Consider the following 14,382-nt stretch of genomic DNA (forward strand, 5'->3'; position numbering starts at 1 on the left):
TATCTCGATGTAGCGCAGACTTCAGAACAACTCTAACCGTAAATGATAGCCATGGTGCGACGTAGCTGTAATCACCTTCGAGCCCACATACTGCCGTAAAGTTCCGGCATAAATGCTTCGCGCCGGTATCAGGAAAGTTCCGACGTCCAGGTCATGATTGATATTACACCCGCCCGAACGTGTGAAACGTAAGCGATACACAGAAGATGGCTCTATTCGCAATTGAGAATAACAGGTCGTCAATCAGCAGCGAGGACCCGGACATAATCATGTAGGCTGTGAAATAGAGTTGTAACGAACCGCACTATGCATCCTTCGCGGGGCGATCGACAGGAGTAGTTGGCCCGGCACTCTTCGGTTCAGGTACCCCGATGCCATGTATGTGATATTGCTCCCCTACAAGCTCCTTCGTGGCGACCATCAACTTGTCCAGTCTCAGGACGATTCCAAATGCAGTGGTGACGCCGACAGAAAATGCCCTGTCGCCGCAACAGGTAGTCAGAAGCAGCCGGTAGAACATCGGGAGAACACTCGCAAGTATTGTTCGTTCGCGAGCGTGTCGATGGTCATCGTCCTCGGTAGCCCATAGTCATCGTCTGCTTCTTGGCGAATGATGTTGAGACCATGTGTGTGGACCATGAACCTGTCAAGCAGCGGGCAAGGTGTAATCTGGGGTAGTGGATTCCCTGTGCGAAGCGCGGTCGAGATCATGCCTGCGAACATTCACCCGCAGTCAGCCAGGGTTTGCGAAGCCACCTGACAGAAAACACACTAATCACCGCGAGGACGTCACCCTGAAAGTCGGCGTCGAGGAATCGTGTTCGTAGCAAGAAGGCTCTGGACCACGCGGGTTCCAGGTGCTCCAATACAGACATTAAATGTGACAGGAGGTTCGATATTTGCCTGCAAAGCTTAGTATGGAGACGAGCGCTGGCGAAGAGGCAAATCAGCACCTACAGTTGGTGGTCCAGGATCGCTTGATAACGCTCAGATGGCCATCGCCCCCTGAGCGAGAACTGCACGATATTGTCGATTGGGTGAATAGCTTAGGAGATAGAAGAGGCAACGCACCTCGTATACAATATTCGTCTTCAAAATGATAGAGCGTTTAAGCTTCAGCCGAATGGCTACCAAGCTCTGTGTAATTTCTGCTCTCGATACCTCTGGATGTTCTCGAGTATTCGCGAACGATACAATAGAGCAGTATACTGCTCCCAGCTCTGCAACCGTTGTAGACATCATAGTCCGCTGATATTTCCTCAGGGTCGTTGAGGGCGGCAGGAAAGAGAAGAGGCTATGAAGACGTTGGGTCAGACACGGCACGAAGCGATTCAGCTATAGAAGAGGCTCACAAGGCCGCGACAACACCACACACAACCAAGACAAAACGCCTCTGCCGAACCCATCAGAATGGTGCACTGAGTTGCTCCCGACATTGCTCACCCATGCTACGCCCCAACCCTGGTAGTGGAACGGCAGAATCGTATGGTTGTTCTGCCACGAGAAACCAACCACCTGAAGGACAACGTGCTCAGCAAACCAAACGAACAAACCGTGTAGCAGTATGCTCACTAGACCTGCGGTGACGAAGAAGATGATGTTCGTCATGGGGGGTACCGGCCAATAGAGACGCCAAAAGAAGAGGAATGGCGACGAGACTCCAATCACAGCGGCCAGCCCATATGCGTTGCCGTTCCCAGATCCCGCAGAGATGTACCACAGGGCCAGGCCGAGGGCGCCGCCAAGCGTGGTGCTGAATATTCGAGCGAAGAGCCCAAACGTCGTGTCACCACGGAACCGAGCAAGGGTAAGCTGACCCATGAATCTGCCAAGAAATGAGCATCGGTTCCATTTCCGCTTATGCTGAAAATATGACGCACAGGCCCCAGACGAATCTTTGCGCTGTGGACGTTGTGAGTAACTTCATGATTCGTGAGATGGTCAATAGGCATACCGTACGCAAAATGCGCTGTTCTTCGCAAGAAGCTAGGTACGCACAAGATGACTGTGCGAGCAAATTGAACGCGAGATTTCGATCACCTCCTGGAAAGGCACATACTAGACAATAATCCCGCTTTCAGCGCAAACAGTGCATTTCCACGCGTTAGGCCTGCAAGCAAGTCGTGTATCCCGTGCATGATCCACTGGAAAACGTTCGTGGGAGGTAGCGCATCCGGGTCTCGTCGACCGGTCATACCAAGATCTTCGGCCCACGCGGCGTCTATACCCTGGATGACATCTATGACACACAGCAAGTCAGTGTCCCGGAGATTCAGCGGGGCGCAGACATCGCTTACCGGGATCCTCATCGTCACCTTCATTCATCCCGTCGGTGCCTGTCGAAGAAGCACCCCACTGCAAGATGCGGCGGAAAGGCTCGTTCGGCCACCAAAGCCTCGACCTCTTACAGCCCTGCTCGAGACTGATTATATTGTCGAGCTGTGAAGCACGTCAGAATAGGGATGAGCATGTGGCGCAATCGAAGGCACAAGGACGAACGTACAATTTCTGTCAGAATGCCTGAGAACCGGAGAAGATGATATTGATACATGAAACAATGGAATAGATAGCGATGTGGCGGGGGATCGGGGCCGTCGACGTTCAAATGTTTCGGGTCGAACGCGCGACGATAAGGGTCCAGAACGCGGAGCCTATAGGTTGCTCTACGTGAATAACGAGTAAACCCACAAGGAAGGTAAATTCGCGTACCTCTTCTCTTTCTTGAATCTCGTCCACACCTCCTTGACCCTACTGCTCAGCGCCTCGAGCTTCGCCAGGCGCTCCGCCCTAATCCTCTCGACTGTCTTTCGCCGTCCGAAACTCGTCGACCGCGCCTCTGCGAACCAAGTCTGAACGCCCTTGAGCACCTCTTGCGACATCTCCAGTAGCTCATCGCACGACTCGTGCAGCAGCGCGACGAACTGGTCTGTGTATTCACGCCTGTCCTGGAACCGCGTTGCCTCCATCGCCATATACCTCTGGGACTCGAACACGCCCACCGCCGTCTCAGGCGATAGGATGGACCCGCGCTGGGGTGCAAGGGCGTGCGCGAGGCTGAGCAGCGAGAAGTGCAGGTGGTGGTCGTGGTGTTCTTCCTTGTGGTGCGTCAGGCGTGAATGGAGGTAGCGCGAGAGGTTCCCGTTCATCCGCGGAGGCTCAAGCCCACGCCGGTGTGCGTTCCGCCTTCGCGCGACATGTTCAAGGTCGTCTCTAGGGCCGTTCGGGGGCGACCCGGGGACTATGGGTGTCCCGGGACGCGTGCTCAGTGGGGTGCTGCTACGCGGGGTCATCGGTCGCGAGGGTATGGGCGTCTGTGGGAATCGCTCCCGAGTAGGATCAATGAGGGTGAAAAAGACGACCATGCCGTCCGCGCGAGTGACGAGACGGCGGATAGAGATCTGAAAGTCCGTCAAGCGCGCGGGGGAGAAGCGGCCGTAGACAATGTCTTGCTTGAGCAGGCGGTGGGTCATGCCGGCCGGACCAAGGCCTCCTTCGGACTTCCTGAGTGCACCTTGGATATTCTTCACCGTGTTTTTGAACTGATCGCTCGAAGGGTCCTGGGCAAGCACGGCACGGTGTTGCACCAGAAAATCGTTCAGAGGACCGAGTACGCCTATGACTGTCTGGCAATAACGCGCCGAGATTGTAGTCGGGAAGAGGGTGGCCGCGAAGAAGATGCACAGCGCGCAGTGGAAAGCCAGAGGTATTACAATCGCTTGACCTATGAGATAGAACGGATATGGATAGAGGACCTGGGTAGTCAAACAGATGTCGAGGCAAATGCAAGAGAAAACCGTTGCGAAGATGTATGGTCCAGGGCCCATTCTGGCCTTCAAATAGAGGAAGAATGCGCTTCCAAGGAAGACAAAGACTGCGAGAATGATGGTCGGACCTGCTTCGACATACCGAGCAGCGAGGACGTCAGCTGGATTAGCGAAGTAGTCGATGTTTGTCCTCGCAAGGTTTGCTAGAAAGATTCCTAGACAGCTCCAGCTGCGTGAACAGTCAGCTGACGCAGTAAACATCAACTCACTGCGAGGGTACTTACGCCCAAGCAGCACAGACAAGCGTGAGGAATATGACCTCGCGCTCTAGGACAGCTAGGAATGGGTCATGGGGGGTATCAAGGAAGGCCGCTAGTTCACTGTGAGTAGGAGGCATACAAAATTTCAACCATGGTACCCACCTATCAATATAAGAAAGCTAGCCTAGAGAAGCCGAACGTTGATGATCAGTTAAACGCGATGCAACAAGATTACGACAATATGTAGCGGAAATTGGACAGCTCGAGGGCAATGCAGTCAAACTCAACCTGAAGATGCAAGCAGCATAGATCGCCTCCTAACAAGCGACGTCTATACGCTAACGGGCGTACCTCTTTCCGACCCTTTAGAAAAGAACGGTGATTTCTGCGCTCTGTCAACCGCGCGATCCCTATACTGTAGGCGAACATTGTCTATAATTCTTGGTTTCTATGCGGTCACGATCGCATTCGGGGGTCCGGAACAGTGTCGCTCAGCTACTATCCGCCGGGGCCGCTCGCATCTGAAGCAGCGACTCGTTCAAACGGTATAGCCTGTCCACCAGCTATGAAATCTCTATGCGCACTCACGAGCCACGAACCGAGCAGACTCAAAATTGGAGAGACATAGAGTACCTCCTCTCCTTCCGCCCATGCATCTATGATCGGGTCTCTGCGGAAAACCTACAACCGCGGCATACGCGAGTAATTCAATTTGTATCCAGACAATTTGCCGGGGACCGCGAGCTCCTCGCATTCTGCTCGCGGTCGCGGTCAGACAGTACGAGAAACGTGGGTTCCCGTTTCTGCGCCCAATCTGCGAGCGGGAAAGAGCGCGCAAGCTCAACGCTCCGGCGCGCACGCGCGAGGGTGATGCGCATATAGTCTCATGAATATGCTACTCACCGTGCCCATCAACGCTGCCGTGCGTCTGATTATCATCAACAACGCAGACACCCAACACACTACGGCGCATCGAATGACAGGCTTGAACTTTGACCAGGTAAGATTCGGAGGTATCCAACTGAGGTCTACCGGGAGAATCTGGATGATCCTCGTGATGATAGGTATCCGGGGCGAAGGCGAGGTGCGCCGTCGAGATTTGAGAGGCTTTTCGCTGCTGCCGCTGTGAGGTCGGATGTCCTCTGGGATGCGTACGTGCCGAGGGGAGGGAAGCGGGACCTCCTCCTCTTCGTCACCCATACGAGGGTCGTAGTGCTGCCGGTCGCTCATCCGGGTGTCCTTGGCTGTGTCCTTGGCAGTGTCCGTGGCGCGGGTCGTAGCGGTCGTCGACAACTAGTGGCAAGGCGAGTCCAGGATTTAACAGCTATCGTCATGGGTTGTTCTGGATGTTAGGGGCGGGCATAAACGCCGCTCCTCACCGTGGCTGGCGATTTGCCCGGTTTCGGCCCGCATCATAAAGTTTAGCGCCTGTCGCGAACTGCCGAAGCACGACGAGCTCGAGGTTCCTCATCGCGAGCTCATCGACCGTCACGACCACCACCCCTCTGGAGCCCCCAGATGGACGACGCTACGCCGCCTCCGCCTCCGCCTGCGGCTGTTGAAGCAACCCCACCACCACCACCACCACCACCTTCGACCTCGGGCTCGCCGACCGACTTCTTGAAGGGCGTCGTGGGTAAACGCGTGGTCGTCCGACTGACCTCCGGTGTCGACTACAGAGGTGAGTCATGCATTGCATACATTATGCCATCAGCGACGGTTTTAGTCGGAGTATGCCCGATTAGCTGACCACATTCCCACCTCAGGGATCCTGTCATGTCTGGATGGCTACATGAACATCGCGCTTGAACAGACAGAAGAGCATGTTAACGGGAGGGTAACAAATCGTTATGGAGATGCATTCATTCGTGGAAACAATGGTAATGTTATTCTTGATATCTGTATGATCGCAAGCTAACGGAGTTGAATTGGAAGTATTATATATCTCTGCCGCAGAACCCTTGTAGTATCTTCGCCCAGTCTTGCGAGTCGCATGTGTTGTCGCATTCGCTTTCCATCTAGCAAAATGAATAACGAGGGGACAATCTCTCCCAATATGTCATGCATCGACCCTGGTGCTCGAACCAAACGTCGTATCTTGCCCCGGAAGCACCCATCGGCAGCGCTTACTATAGAGCGTGATCCGAAACCATTGGTAAATTGCTACTCCAACCTCGTCCGAAGTATCGATCTCGGATATGTGTCGGCATACTGAGAATATACTGTGCGGCGCAGCACCTCTGACATGGCGGATGGAGAGAGTTAGGACGCTAACGAGCACACGGAAAGTCGAAGATGGTACAACTTGTCCTGTTGTCGGGATGACATATCTTTCGGGGTCAAACACGTAAAGAAGGCCCTCCAGTATCCCAAAGTCTCCTCTAGATGGTCTCTCGAGCTTCACAGCAGGGTCGATTAGCACACCCGAGCTAATGAGACGGAGGAAGCGCGCTCGCTGCCTTTTCCTGGGTCTGGGGTCGAACTCAAACGCAGCCTGGAGAGTCGGCTTTGTCTGCCAACCACACAACCATGTCCTGGTACGGACGTTCTCTCCATACGATCGCGTGCAGTGTCGACCCTTGATCAAAGACACAGCTCCCGTTTCCCCTTCCCGGCGTGTCCGTCCTTCGAACGCAATATTTGAACCGTCCTATGTGTTCACGATCTCGATGGTGCGTCTGTCGGACTGAGCTCGTATCGGTTCGTAGGATTTGCAACTCACAGTCCATATCTTTGGAATAGCGCGCACGTATCAATGGCCATTGTGTCTCCCTCCATAGGCAGGGTACCCCTGTGTCCTCCGAAAATGTCGGCTCATCGCGTGCAGTTGGTACCGCCGGGCCCACCTTGCCGCTCGATCGGATCGAACACCTCGTGCCACCGAAGAGCCCGACAAAGGCACCGCTCGGTCTAACTCGGTGCTGCAGTCCAGACCGTACTGTCCTCTTCGTTCACCTCAAACATCCAAGTCGTCAAGTTGATTCAGCCGGCCGAATTTGAAGTCTAGCACAGTCCAGGCTTGATTGACCCCTCTAGTAGGACTATGTGCGACGCCAGCTCGGAGATTGTCGTTTTCGCACGATGAGAAAAAGCTCGTCGCTGCCCAAGATGCGATTGTGCTCCCAGCAAATATCTGCAAATCGTTCAGATTTCGGGTGCCAGTTCCATTCAGCGCAAATGTACTCGGTTGAAAAGCCATGGAGGTCATTCCAATCATACAGCGGCCTTACTGATACAGGGAACGTATTTCTACAAAAAATGTACGAGAGCAGAACGTAACACAGAAGCGAAAGGACGATGTGAAGGACAAGAAGTCGCGAACGAGTCGTCCACGATGACCGGGGCTAACTACGGCGCCAAATCAATCACATCTCCGAGCTCAATCATGAGCCCCTGCTTCGATCCACGCGGAGTCTCACCGTCCATCCACTGATTCTGCACAGCGGCAGCCGCCCAATCGTGGCCCTGCTCGAATCCCCCGAACCCGCTGTGAAGCGTTGACGTAGCCTCAGAATCCATCAAACCGGCGGTAGCGTCCACGAGCGAGATTGGCGTGATGGGCGCGGACATATCGGGAGAGTTCGACCCGGTGTTCGCGGTGGCGTGCGTGAACGAGGAAGAAACCTCGTCGATCGGCGGGTCATGCAAGTAATTGCTCATGATTTCTTGCGAGATGGAACTAAGGAGCCGACATTCCGTCGCATAAGCAGGGACTTCAACCTGGAGCGATTGAGATCATACGTACCGGCTCTCAAAAGGGATGGGTGCTCCTAGGCTCTCGTCCAGGTTATGCAGGGCGATGCGGCTGTACGACTCGACGAGGTACGCGGGCAGCGAAGTCCTCTTGTTGATGCGATCGTCCGCTAGGGATGGGGCCTGCTCGGTATACCCCACATACTGCTCGAGCAGGCGAGGGTATGTCTCGCGAGCGTCGGTGAGATCGAGCGGGGGCGGTCGAGGTTTGGGAAGGCTCGCCCGAGTCATACCCGACATGTGAGAAGACGCGCCGAAGGGGCTTTGGCCAGCACCGACGGTTACAGAACGAGGACGACGGGCCTCCATTACCGCGGGAAACTTGCGGTGTGCAGGCGCCGGGCTACTATGTGTTGACGACGGCTCTGGTAGATCGACTGAAAGCGTCCCAGGGGAAGGTTGTGAGGGCTGGCGCTCGGATGCAGTACTTTCAGAATCCGAGCTCAGAGACGAAGAGGTAGGCTTGGGCGTCGAAGACGGCAGCGAGTACTCGGCGTTATTTGGGAGAACGGCACCCTTGCGCCTGTTCTTATTGGGACCACGCATCTTCCGCTCGGAAGCGTACTCGCAGTCAAGGTCCCTACCGAAGCAGCGTTTGCACGGTTGCTCGCCGCTGCACTAAGGAGCGAGCAGTCCTGTTAGAGATTGCAAAGTGAACTGAGGAAGCAGGACAACGAACCTTGGCCTTTCGTTTACGGCACTTCTCGCACGCCTGAGCCGTGCGCAATCGTGGATGGTCGGTGCTTCGCTGGAATACGCCTGTGGTGGGGTCTAGGGATCCAGACAGCGACCACGTAGGGTTCGCCGAGGCTTTCCCGGACGCGGCAGCATTCGCGGCGTTTTGTTGCTGGACCTGGGCGGTGTGCGACGAGTCGATGACACATTGGAGGGTCTGCAGAAAAGCTGCGCTGGTACCGGAATTGTAGTATCCGCCGTATGCTCCTGCGCCTGTCCAGTCTGAAGTAGTGGCGTCAGATCCACGTGTCAGCATGGGTTGAGCTGTCGATAGATAGGACGGCGTATTGTCCGTGAAGGGTGCAGCGAGGCCAGCTAGATGGTACTGCATGGCGAAGTGTTCTTGCTCAGCGAGGAAAGCATACGACAGATCGGCAGGGAGATGGGATGATTGGCTGGCAAAGTGAAGGCCAGCCATGTACGCATCGTGGTGCCTATTGGGATATGATGACGAAGATCCAGAGGCTCCCAGTCCCAAGTTGTATTGCTGCGGGGTTTTCGGGCTGGAGTACGCGTATTCGACATCGATGGGGACTTGGGCTGTAGACATGATGGAAGATTTTGTTGCGGTTTGTGGGGATTGCCACGAAGTAGGCTGTGAAGCTGGGGGGTTTATACGCCAGCGTCGAAGGATAACGTGAGAGGGCGCATCGGTTAGAAAGATGCCTTAAACGTCCTTCCCGCCGGGAGGCTTGAGGACGAGCAAGCCGAGCGTTAGCCTCCTGTTTGTTCGATCAGTCCGGATTCGGACGCTCTTGCTGTCACAGGCACGATTCTGAGAACCGAGATCTACGGTCATGAGCCCTACTCACCGGAGAGAGATCGTGGCGCAAACTCCACAGCACATCTTGACCCGGATTGACTTGTGTATTGATCGCCATGTGTGCTCGTCGGACTGTTCGACAGTTTGCAGATAGCTCACGCAGTACGGCACTTCTGACCAGGCCCATCCCGGAACCAGTCCCTTGGGTGCCACAGGATATCTTGGCCAGGTCAAGACATGCCTCAGTCTTCTCCTGTTCGTACCACCTTCCCAAACTGATCCAAACGCGACGTACATGGCGAAGACGCAGATGATCAAAATGCAGAGATGAGTATTGGGCGCTTACATCTGGCTAGGTGACGGGTTATGGTTGGAGCGGCGTTAATGTTAATGCTTTCAGGCCATGTCGGGCATCCAGTGGAATGGTATCGGTATCCCCGCCAAGACATCGCAGTTCGTTGTATCAGTGTTATTGATCTTAAATAAGCCTAGGGTCCGAACGTGCATGCCACGCCTCGACCACTCACCGTGGACAATCGTTGCTGCATACATACTTCCGACCTCGAAAGGAAAACACATCCAGGAAATCAGACACGATTCATGTGTATCCTGTACTGCAAGGTAGCTTCTTCGGGGAGGGAGACACCTGTGAATTTCTCGGTATGGGTCATTTTGACATCCATCCCAATGGACGCCCAAAAGTTCACCAGGCGGATGGCACGCTGGTCTGGTTCTTCATTTCGTTCGACGTCGGGGACAGCCAGTATTCAATACCAGCTTAGAGTTCAGGCAACTTCCATGCAAAGGGTCATCTTCCCGTCGAAGGCATGCCATCGAGACCATAGACCAGACCAAATTCCCGAGTAAGCCGCAGTGCGCTTTTCACGCATTTTGGTCGCCTACGATCGAGGAAAGGGGAGGGCATCGCTCTTTCCCCACCGCGTCAGTTATTGACCCAAGATCTAGTGTGGCAGATCTCAGTAACGCGCGATGACTTCGCATAACCTTCCATAGAACGCCGACCTGGGAATACCACCGGCCCCAAGCGTAAACCTTCCAAGCGCTACAGCGAGCAGAGATTGATTGGTGCCCCTGTGCTCCCGGCGGCACACCTGTGGGACGGGGCCGCATCGTTCCACGCATGGCCGCCGGCTCACAATTGATGTGTCGACACTGAGACTCGAAATTTAACACCAAAGGGCAGTATCGCGACCTGAAGAAACGACATACCATCGGTCACATTATCGACGCACATCAGGGGCATGGGCTCGCCGCATTGTCCCGATTACAGGTCCCGACTACAGGGGTCGAAATTGGAGTCAGCCAACGAGCAACTGGCTGAGACCTACGAGTTCGTCACATCTGTATCGTCTCCCCTCATACCACCTATTCCCTAAGCGAGGCGTTTCAACGACAGTTGTGGGTGACCAGGTCGCACCTGACTTTTTAGCATGGCAGGTAAACGCTGACATTCTTGGCATTCCTCTTCGACGGTAAAACAGATGCGACGAAGGCGCTCAATGTTAGGGCACGGAAAGCCTGAGGGACAACAGTTGTGTCTACGCCTAGGCGAGGTCAGGCAACGTCGCTCGACAATGATGAGAGCTCACCAAGTTTTGCCACGATCACGTCCGCTTAGGAGTTACTCTGCCCCGTAAGAGCATCCCACAACGCCTGCGGCTACGGCAAAACCTACTTGCAATAATATTACAACCCAGTGAACTAAGAGCTACAAAGGAACGTGAGATAGTACAAGTACATCTATAGATAGAGCATCGTGACGATCGTATACCGTGTAACATCAGGACCCGCCATGCACGTGTATCGCGTTTAAACCTATAAATACGCAAAGTAAACACCAAAGAGGATGCATCCGCTTATGAGGAGTGGTGGAGTAGGCGCGCCATGACGCGGCTGAGATGCCGCGGGCGCACGACGAACAGGTCCGAGCTATTGCTCGCGCTCGGCTTCTTCAGCCTGCACTGTGCGTTCGAGCCCGAAGATGGGCTGGATCCGGATGAGCCAGAATTCCCAGAGCTGCCAGTCGCGGACGCAGATGGTGCCGAGCTTTGGGTGGCGCTCGGGCCGGACGTCTTGCCGGTCCCAGTCCCTGCCGAAACAGCTGTGCCGGATGGGAACGGCACGCTCGAGACCTCGGGCGTGACCTCTTCCTGGGTGGAGGCAAGATTGGAAATGGGGGGTCCGGGGAAGACATACGTCGCTCCAGAGTCAAAGACCTACACCAAATGAAGGTGATAAGGTTAAATGAGCCCCGAGTTCAGGGAAAAACCTTACCGAAGGGTCGAAGATGCCTGGGTCATCATCCTTGTAGGCACCGGGGAAGTTGACGGTCTGGTTCGGCTGCCCGTTACCATTGCCACCAACCTGGACTTGAGTGCAAGAGGGGTAGAACTCAGCGCCACCTTCCGTTACTGCCAAATGGAGGGCAATGATCTGACATAAGTCAATAAGCCGTCGCTCAACGAGCAATGTCGAATGGGGTCAAACTCACCTCGTGACGGATGAGGTATCCTCCGGGGCTGAGGTTCTCGGGAAGGGTCAACGTGTAGGAATCGCCATTCACTATGAGGTGAACCGTTAGTACAGCACGCGATATGGCGAACAGAGGTGTCTGGTATTTCCAGCCGGGTGCAAGAGTATCACCTCCAAATATGCAAAGCGCGTCGAAGGGAGGCTACTCACTGATATCCTGCTGGATCCAGGTATCGGCATCCTTCTTCCCCGCCTCATCAATCTTGAACCATTCCGCATCCAACGAATCGAATTTGTCGCAGGACGTGCTCCCGCAAGAAGCCATGTAGGTCATGAGCGGGCCAGTATTGTGCGGCCACTTCTGACCAGCGCCGCCGGACCACTGGAAGGTGACATTGCTACCAGGATTGGCAGGAACGACCATCTCGGCAAGAGCCGCGTTGAGACCACAGAAGAGGTCCTTGTTGGTCGCGCCCTTCACTGGGCTGATGTCGGAGACAAGGCGGATCGGACTGGGCCCTGCTCAGGGTGCTTCCGTGTTAGGTGGAACTGCGATTCGCGAAGCTTGCTACCACGCACCCTGATGATCGTTGGGCACGTTCCCCTCGTATGCCTGTCCGTCAATGATAACCTGGCTGACGAAACCGTGGGCGGCGACGTATGGCACAGCTGCAGACACCGCAGCGAAAACAGCGAAGCGCTTCATCCTCGGCGAGAAGTCGTAAAAGTGGAATGTGTGCGGGAAGGATCGTGAAGGAGTCGTGAACTCTCGTCAAGAGCAGCTCGTTAGACTGTCCGGAAGCGACTGGGAATAATGGGGTTCCCTTCCGGCGCAGGCGAGTCTTTATACCCTCGAGGCGAATGTGCTGGTCGAGCGAGGACAGTGCCAAAACACGACGGCGCCCTATTGTTCCCGCGGTCCAGAACAATAAAGCAATTGCCCCGCGTACACGAGGCCATTATAAGCTCCGACACCATAGCCCAGAGTGTTGATTGAAGGGCCGGGGCAGTACATATTCTGAACTCAGACAAAGATGAAAGCCCTCGGCAATGTCGGAGTTTGTGCATTTGCGTTGGGATGTTCCTGGGCGTTAAGTAGATCAAGAGAGACGAAAGCGCCTTTTGTTCCGACCCGTCTGTGTATCTCGGACATTCAAGTGCTCGCCGACTCTTCTCTTCTGCTGGAGCAGTATGATTCCGCGAGCTGGCTACATCGTGCTCGTCCTGGAACTCCAAGACCTTTGCTCTACTTGCAGTTCGACTCTAGTCGTACTCAGGCTGCAGAAGTACTCGCGAAGTGCCTCCCGAAAAGGTGAGGCCCTCGAGGCAGTACAGGCCACCGTGGGCCTCAGTCAAGTCCCTTCTTCAACGCCCTTTGGGATTTGTTTGCAATCGTCTGCGCGCACTGGCCAGGCTAGCATGATGCCTGAGTAAGGTAAGTTTGACGTTGACTGTCCCCCGATACATGTCGCCTCCGGAACCAACAGAAAATGCTCAGACTTCAAGCGTTGGGCTCCTCCCGCTCAAGCTCCGCTTGCGTTACGGAGGCGGACCACTCCTCCTCACCCGTGGCACTTATACCGACAAATTCGGGATATGATCTTTAGGCGGGATGCGGGTGGGATTACCGATGCTGGAACGCCCTACTATGCAGCACGGCGAATATCTATCGGCGCTTCGGTATAGTATAGGAAAGCACAGTAGCGACATCAGCAAAAGTGTATAAATGTTGCCGAACATTACCTGCCTGCACCCCCTCAGGCAATTGTGGAAATACCGTGCAACATATAAGCAATATTGGGCGCACCTTGTCTGGTTTCCATCCTAGCGCAATATAGCTGACCAGATTGGAAGACCAGGCAATGTCCGAAAATACCAGGCAATACTGGCAACGTCGTGCCAGTATTGCCTGGTATTGGTAGCATTGCACACACTTGCAATAATAGCGATTGAACGCCGCAACTTTCTACATTGCGCGAGATTGTTGGAGTTGCGAGATGGGGTAATATTGAGAAGCCCGGGCAGCACAGGGCAACAAGCTGTATATGTTGTCAGATATCCGGCACCTTGCCTCCGATTTTCGGTGTGGGGCGGTGGTAGGACACTCGGAGGATACACGGGCGGAAAATATATCGCGGAAGCAGAAACATATACACAAGCAAAGTGTACAAGACGACTACAGAAGGGAATGGCTGCTGCGCGAAGCGGCTGTGTATATGGAGCGGGTGGCGAGGGGAGCACCGCGGTGGAGAGGGCGGTGGAGACAGAGGTGGAGGGCGCCCCTTCAACCAGCTTGCAAGGTGCGACAGAACATGAACAGCATCCAGCAGCTAACAATGCCCGCAGACTCCGTCTTGCTCGCCCCGTAGACCTCCCGCTACACGCATCGCATGGTCAACGGCCACTGGCACCGACAGGTCCTCCGGTCCTTGCATCCGGTTGTCGCCCGAAGGAGCTGCGACGTTTGCGGGACGCTATCGGGAATTTCAGCGGAAGATGCTGTGAACGAGACACTCACCGACTGCTTGCTTGAGACAACGCGAGGTGAACGGCTCACATGGATTACGGGTGTCATGGTAAGTATGTGGAGAGAATTGACGGAGGGAGGTGGTCG

At 54.8% G+C, this 14,382-nt stretch overlaps 5 protein-coding genes across 5 annotated transcripts; 2 read left to right on the plus strand and 3 right to left on the minus strand.

Annotated features, from left to right (window-relative positions):
• Positions 1 to 304: 304 nt before the first annotated feature.
• On the minus strand, positions 305 to 5,224 carry DICSQDRAFT_66814 (uncharacterized protein; the record flags this gene model as incomplete). Its single annotated transcript, XM_007368660.1, has 17 exons — positions 305 to 479; positions 530 to 713; positions 773 to 903; positions 958 to 1,016; positions 1,072 to 1,294; positions 1,353 to 1,393; positions 1,444 to 1,515; positions 1,573 to 1,825; positions 1,881 to 1,902; positions 1,955 to 2,005; positions 2,060 to 2,239; positions 2,298 to 2,439; positions 2,504 to 2,651; positions 2,710 to 3,993; positions 4,049 to 4,136; positions 4,187 to 4,208; positions 4,928 to 5,224. The coding sequence occupies 17 exons, from the start codon at positions 5,222 to 5,224 to the stop codon at positions 305 to 307; spliced, it is 3,372 nt and encodes a 1,123-aa protein (XP_007368722.1).
• Positions 5,225 to 5,623: 399 nt separating this feature from the next.
• DICSQDRAFT_31278 (like-Sm ribonucleo protein) lies at positions 5,624 to 5,991 on the plus strand (the record flags this gene model as incomplete). Its single annotated transcript, XM_007368661.2, has 3 exons — positions 5,624 to 5,705; positions 5,791 to 5,904; positions 5,960 to 5,991. Coding segments are annotated over 3 exons (228 nt in total), but the record flags the coding sequence as incomplete, so codon positions are not given.
• Positions 5,992 to 7,214: 1,223 nt separating this feature from the next.
• DICSQDRAFT_139306 (uncharacterized protein) lies at positions 7,215 to 8,043 on the minus strand (the record flags this gene model as incomplete). Its single annotated transcript, XM_007368662.1, has 2 exons — positions 7,770 to 8,043; positions 7,215 to 7,703 (listed from the first exon to the last, which is right to left on the minus strand). Coding segments are annotated over exons 1-2 (544 nt in total), but the record flags the coding sequence as incomplete, so codon positions are not given.
• Positions 8,044 to 10,954: 2,911 nt separating this feature from the next.
• Positions 10,955 to 12,647, minus strand: DICSQDRAFT_110054 (uncharacterized protein). The gene is made up of 5 exons (XM_007368663.1): positions 12,348 to 12,647; positions 11,979 to 12,287; positions 11,788 to 11,858; positions 11,571 to 11,729; positions 10,955 to 11,512 (listed from the first exon to the last, which is right to left on the minus strand). Exons 1-5 carry the CDS (start codon positions 12,472 to 12,474, stop codon positions 11,153 to 11,155), a joined length of 1,026 nt encoding a protein of 341 aa, XP_007368725.1. The 5' UTR covers positions 12,475 to 12,647; the 3' UTR covers positions 10,955 to 11,152.
• A 265-nt stretch (positions 12,648 to 12,912) lies between these two features.
• DICSQDRAFT_156724 (uncharacterized protein) lies at positions 12,913 to 13,506 on the plus strand. Its single transcript, XM_007368664.1, has 2 exons — positions 12,913 to 13,203; positions 13,267 to 13,506. The coding sequence occupies exon 1, from the start codon at positions 12,960 to 12,962 to the stop codon at positions 13,200 to 13,202; it is 243 nt and encodes an 80-aa protein (XP_007368726.1). The 5' UTR covers positions 12,913 to 12,959; the 3' UTR covers position 13,203; positions 13,267 to 13,506.
• The last annotated feature ends 876 nt before the right edge of the window (positions 13,507 to 14,382 follow it).

Source organism: Dichomitus squalens, assembly GCF_000275845.1.
Source record: "Dichomitus squalens LYAD-421 SS1 unplaced genomic scaffold DICSQscaffold_38, whole genome shotgun sequence".
Lineage (NCBI taxonomy): Eukaryota > Fungi > Basidiomycota > Agaricomycetes > Polyporales > Polyporaceae > Dichomitus > Dichomitus squalens.

What these genes read in the sequence shown, in the direction of transcription:
- DICSQDRAFT_156724 (XM_007368664.1), top strand. Translation starts at nt 12,960, where the DNA reads ATGATTCCGCGAGCTGGCTACATCGTGCTCGTCCTGGAACTCCAAGAC.
- DICSQDRAFT_110054 (XM_007368663.1), bottom strand. Translation starts at nt 12,474, where the DNA reads ATGAAGCGCTTCGCTGTTTTCGCTGCGGTGTCTGCAGCTGTGCCATAC. An exon ending in CGTGCCCAACGATCATCAGG is followed by an intron (nt 12,288 to 12,347) that starts GTGCGTGGTAGC and finishes CACCCTGAGCAG; the next exon opens with GGCCCAGTCCGATCCGCCTT. An exon ending in GATACCTCATCCGTCACGAG is followed by an intron (nt 11,730 to 11,787) that starts GTGAGTTTGACC and finishes GACTTATGTCAG; the next exon opens with ATCATTGCCCTCCATTTGGC.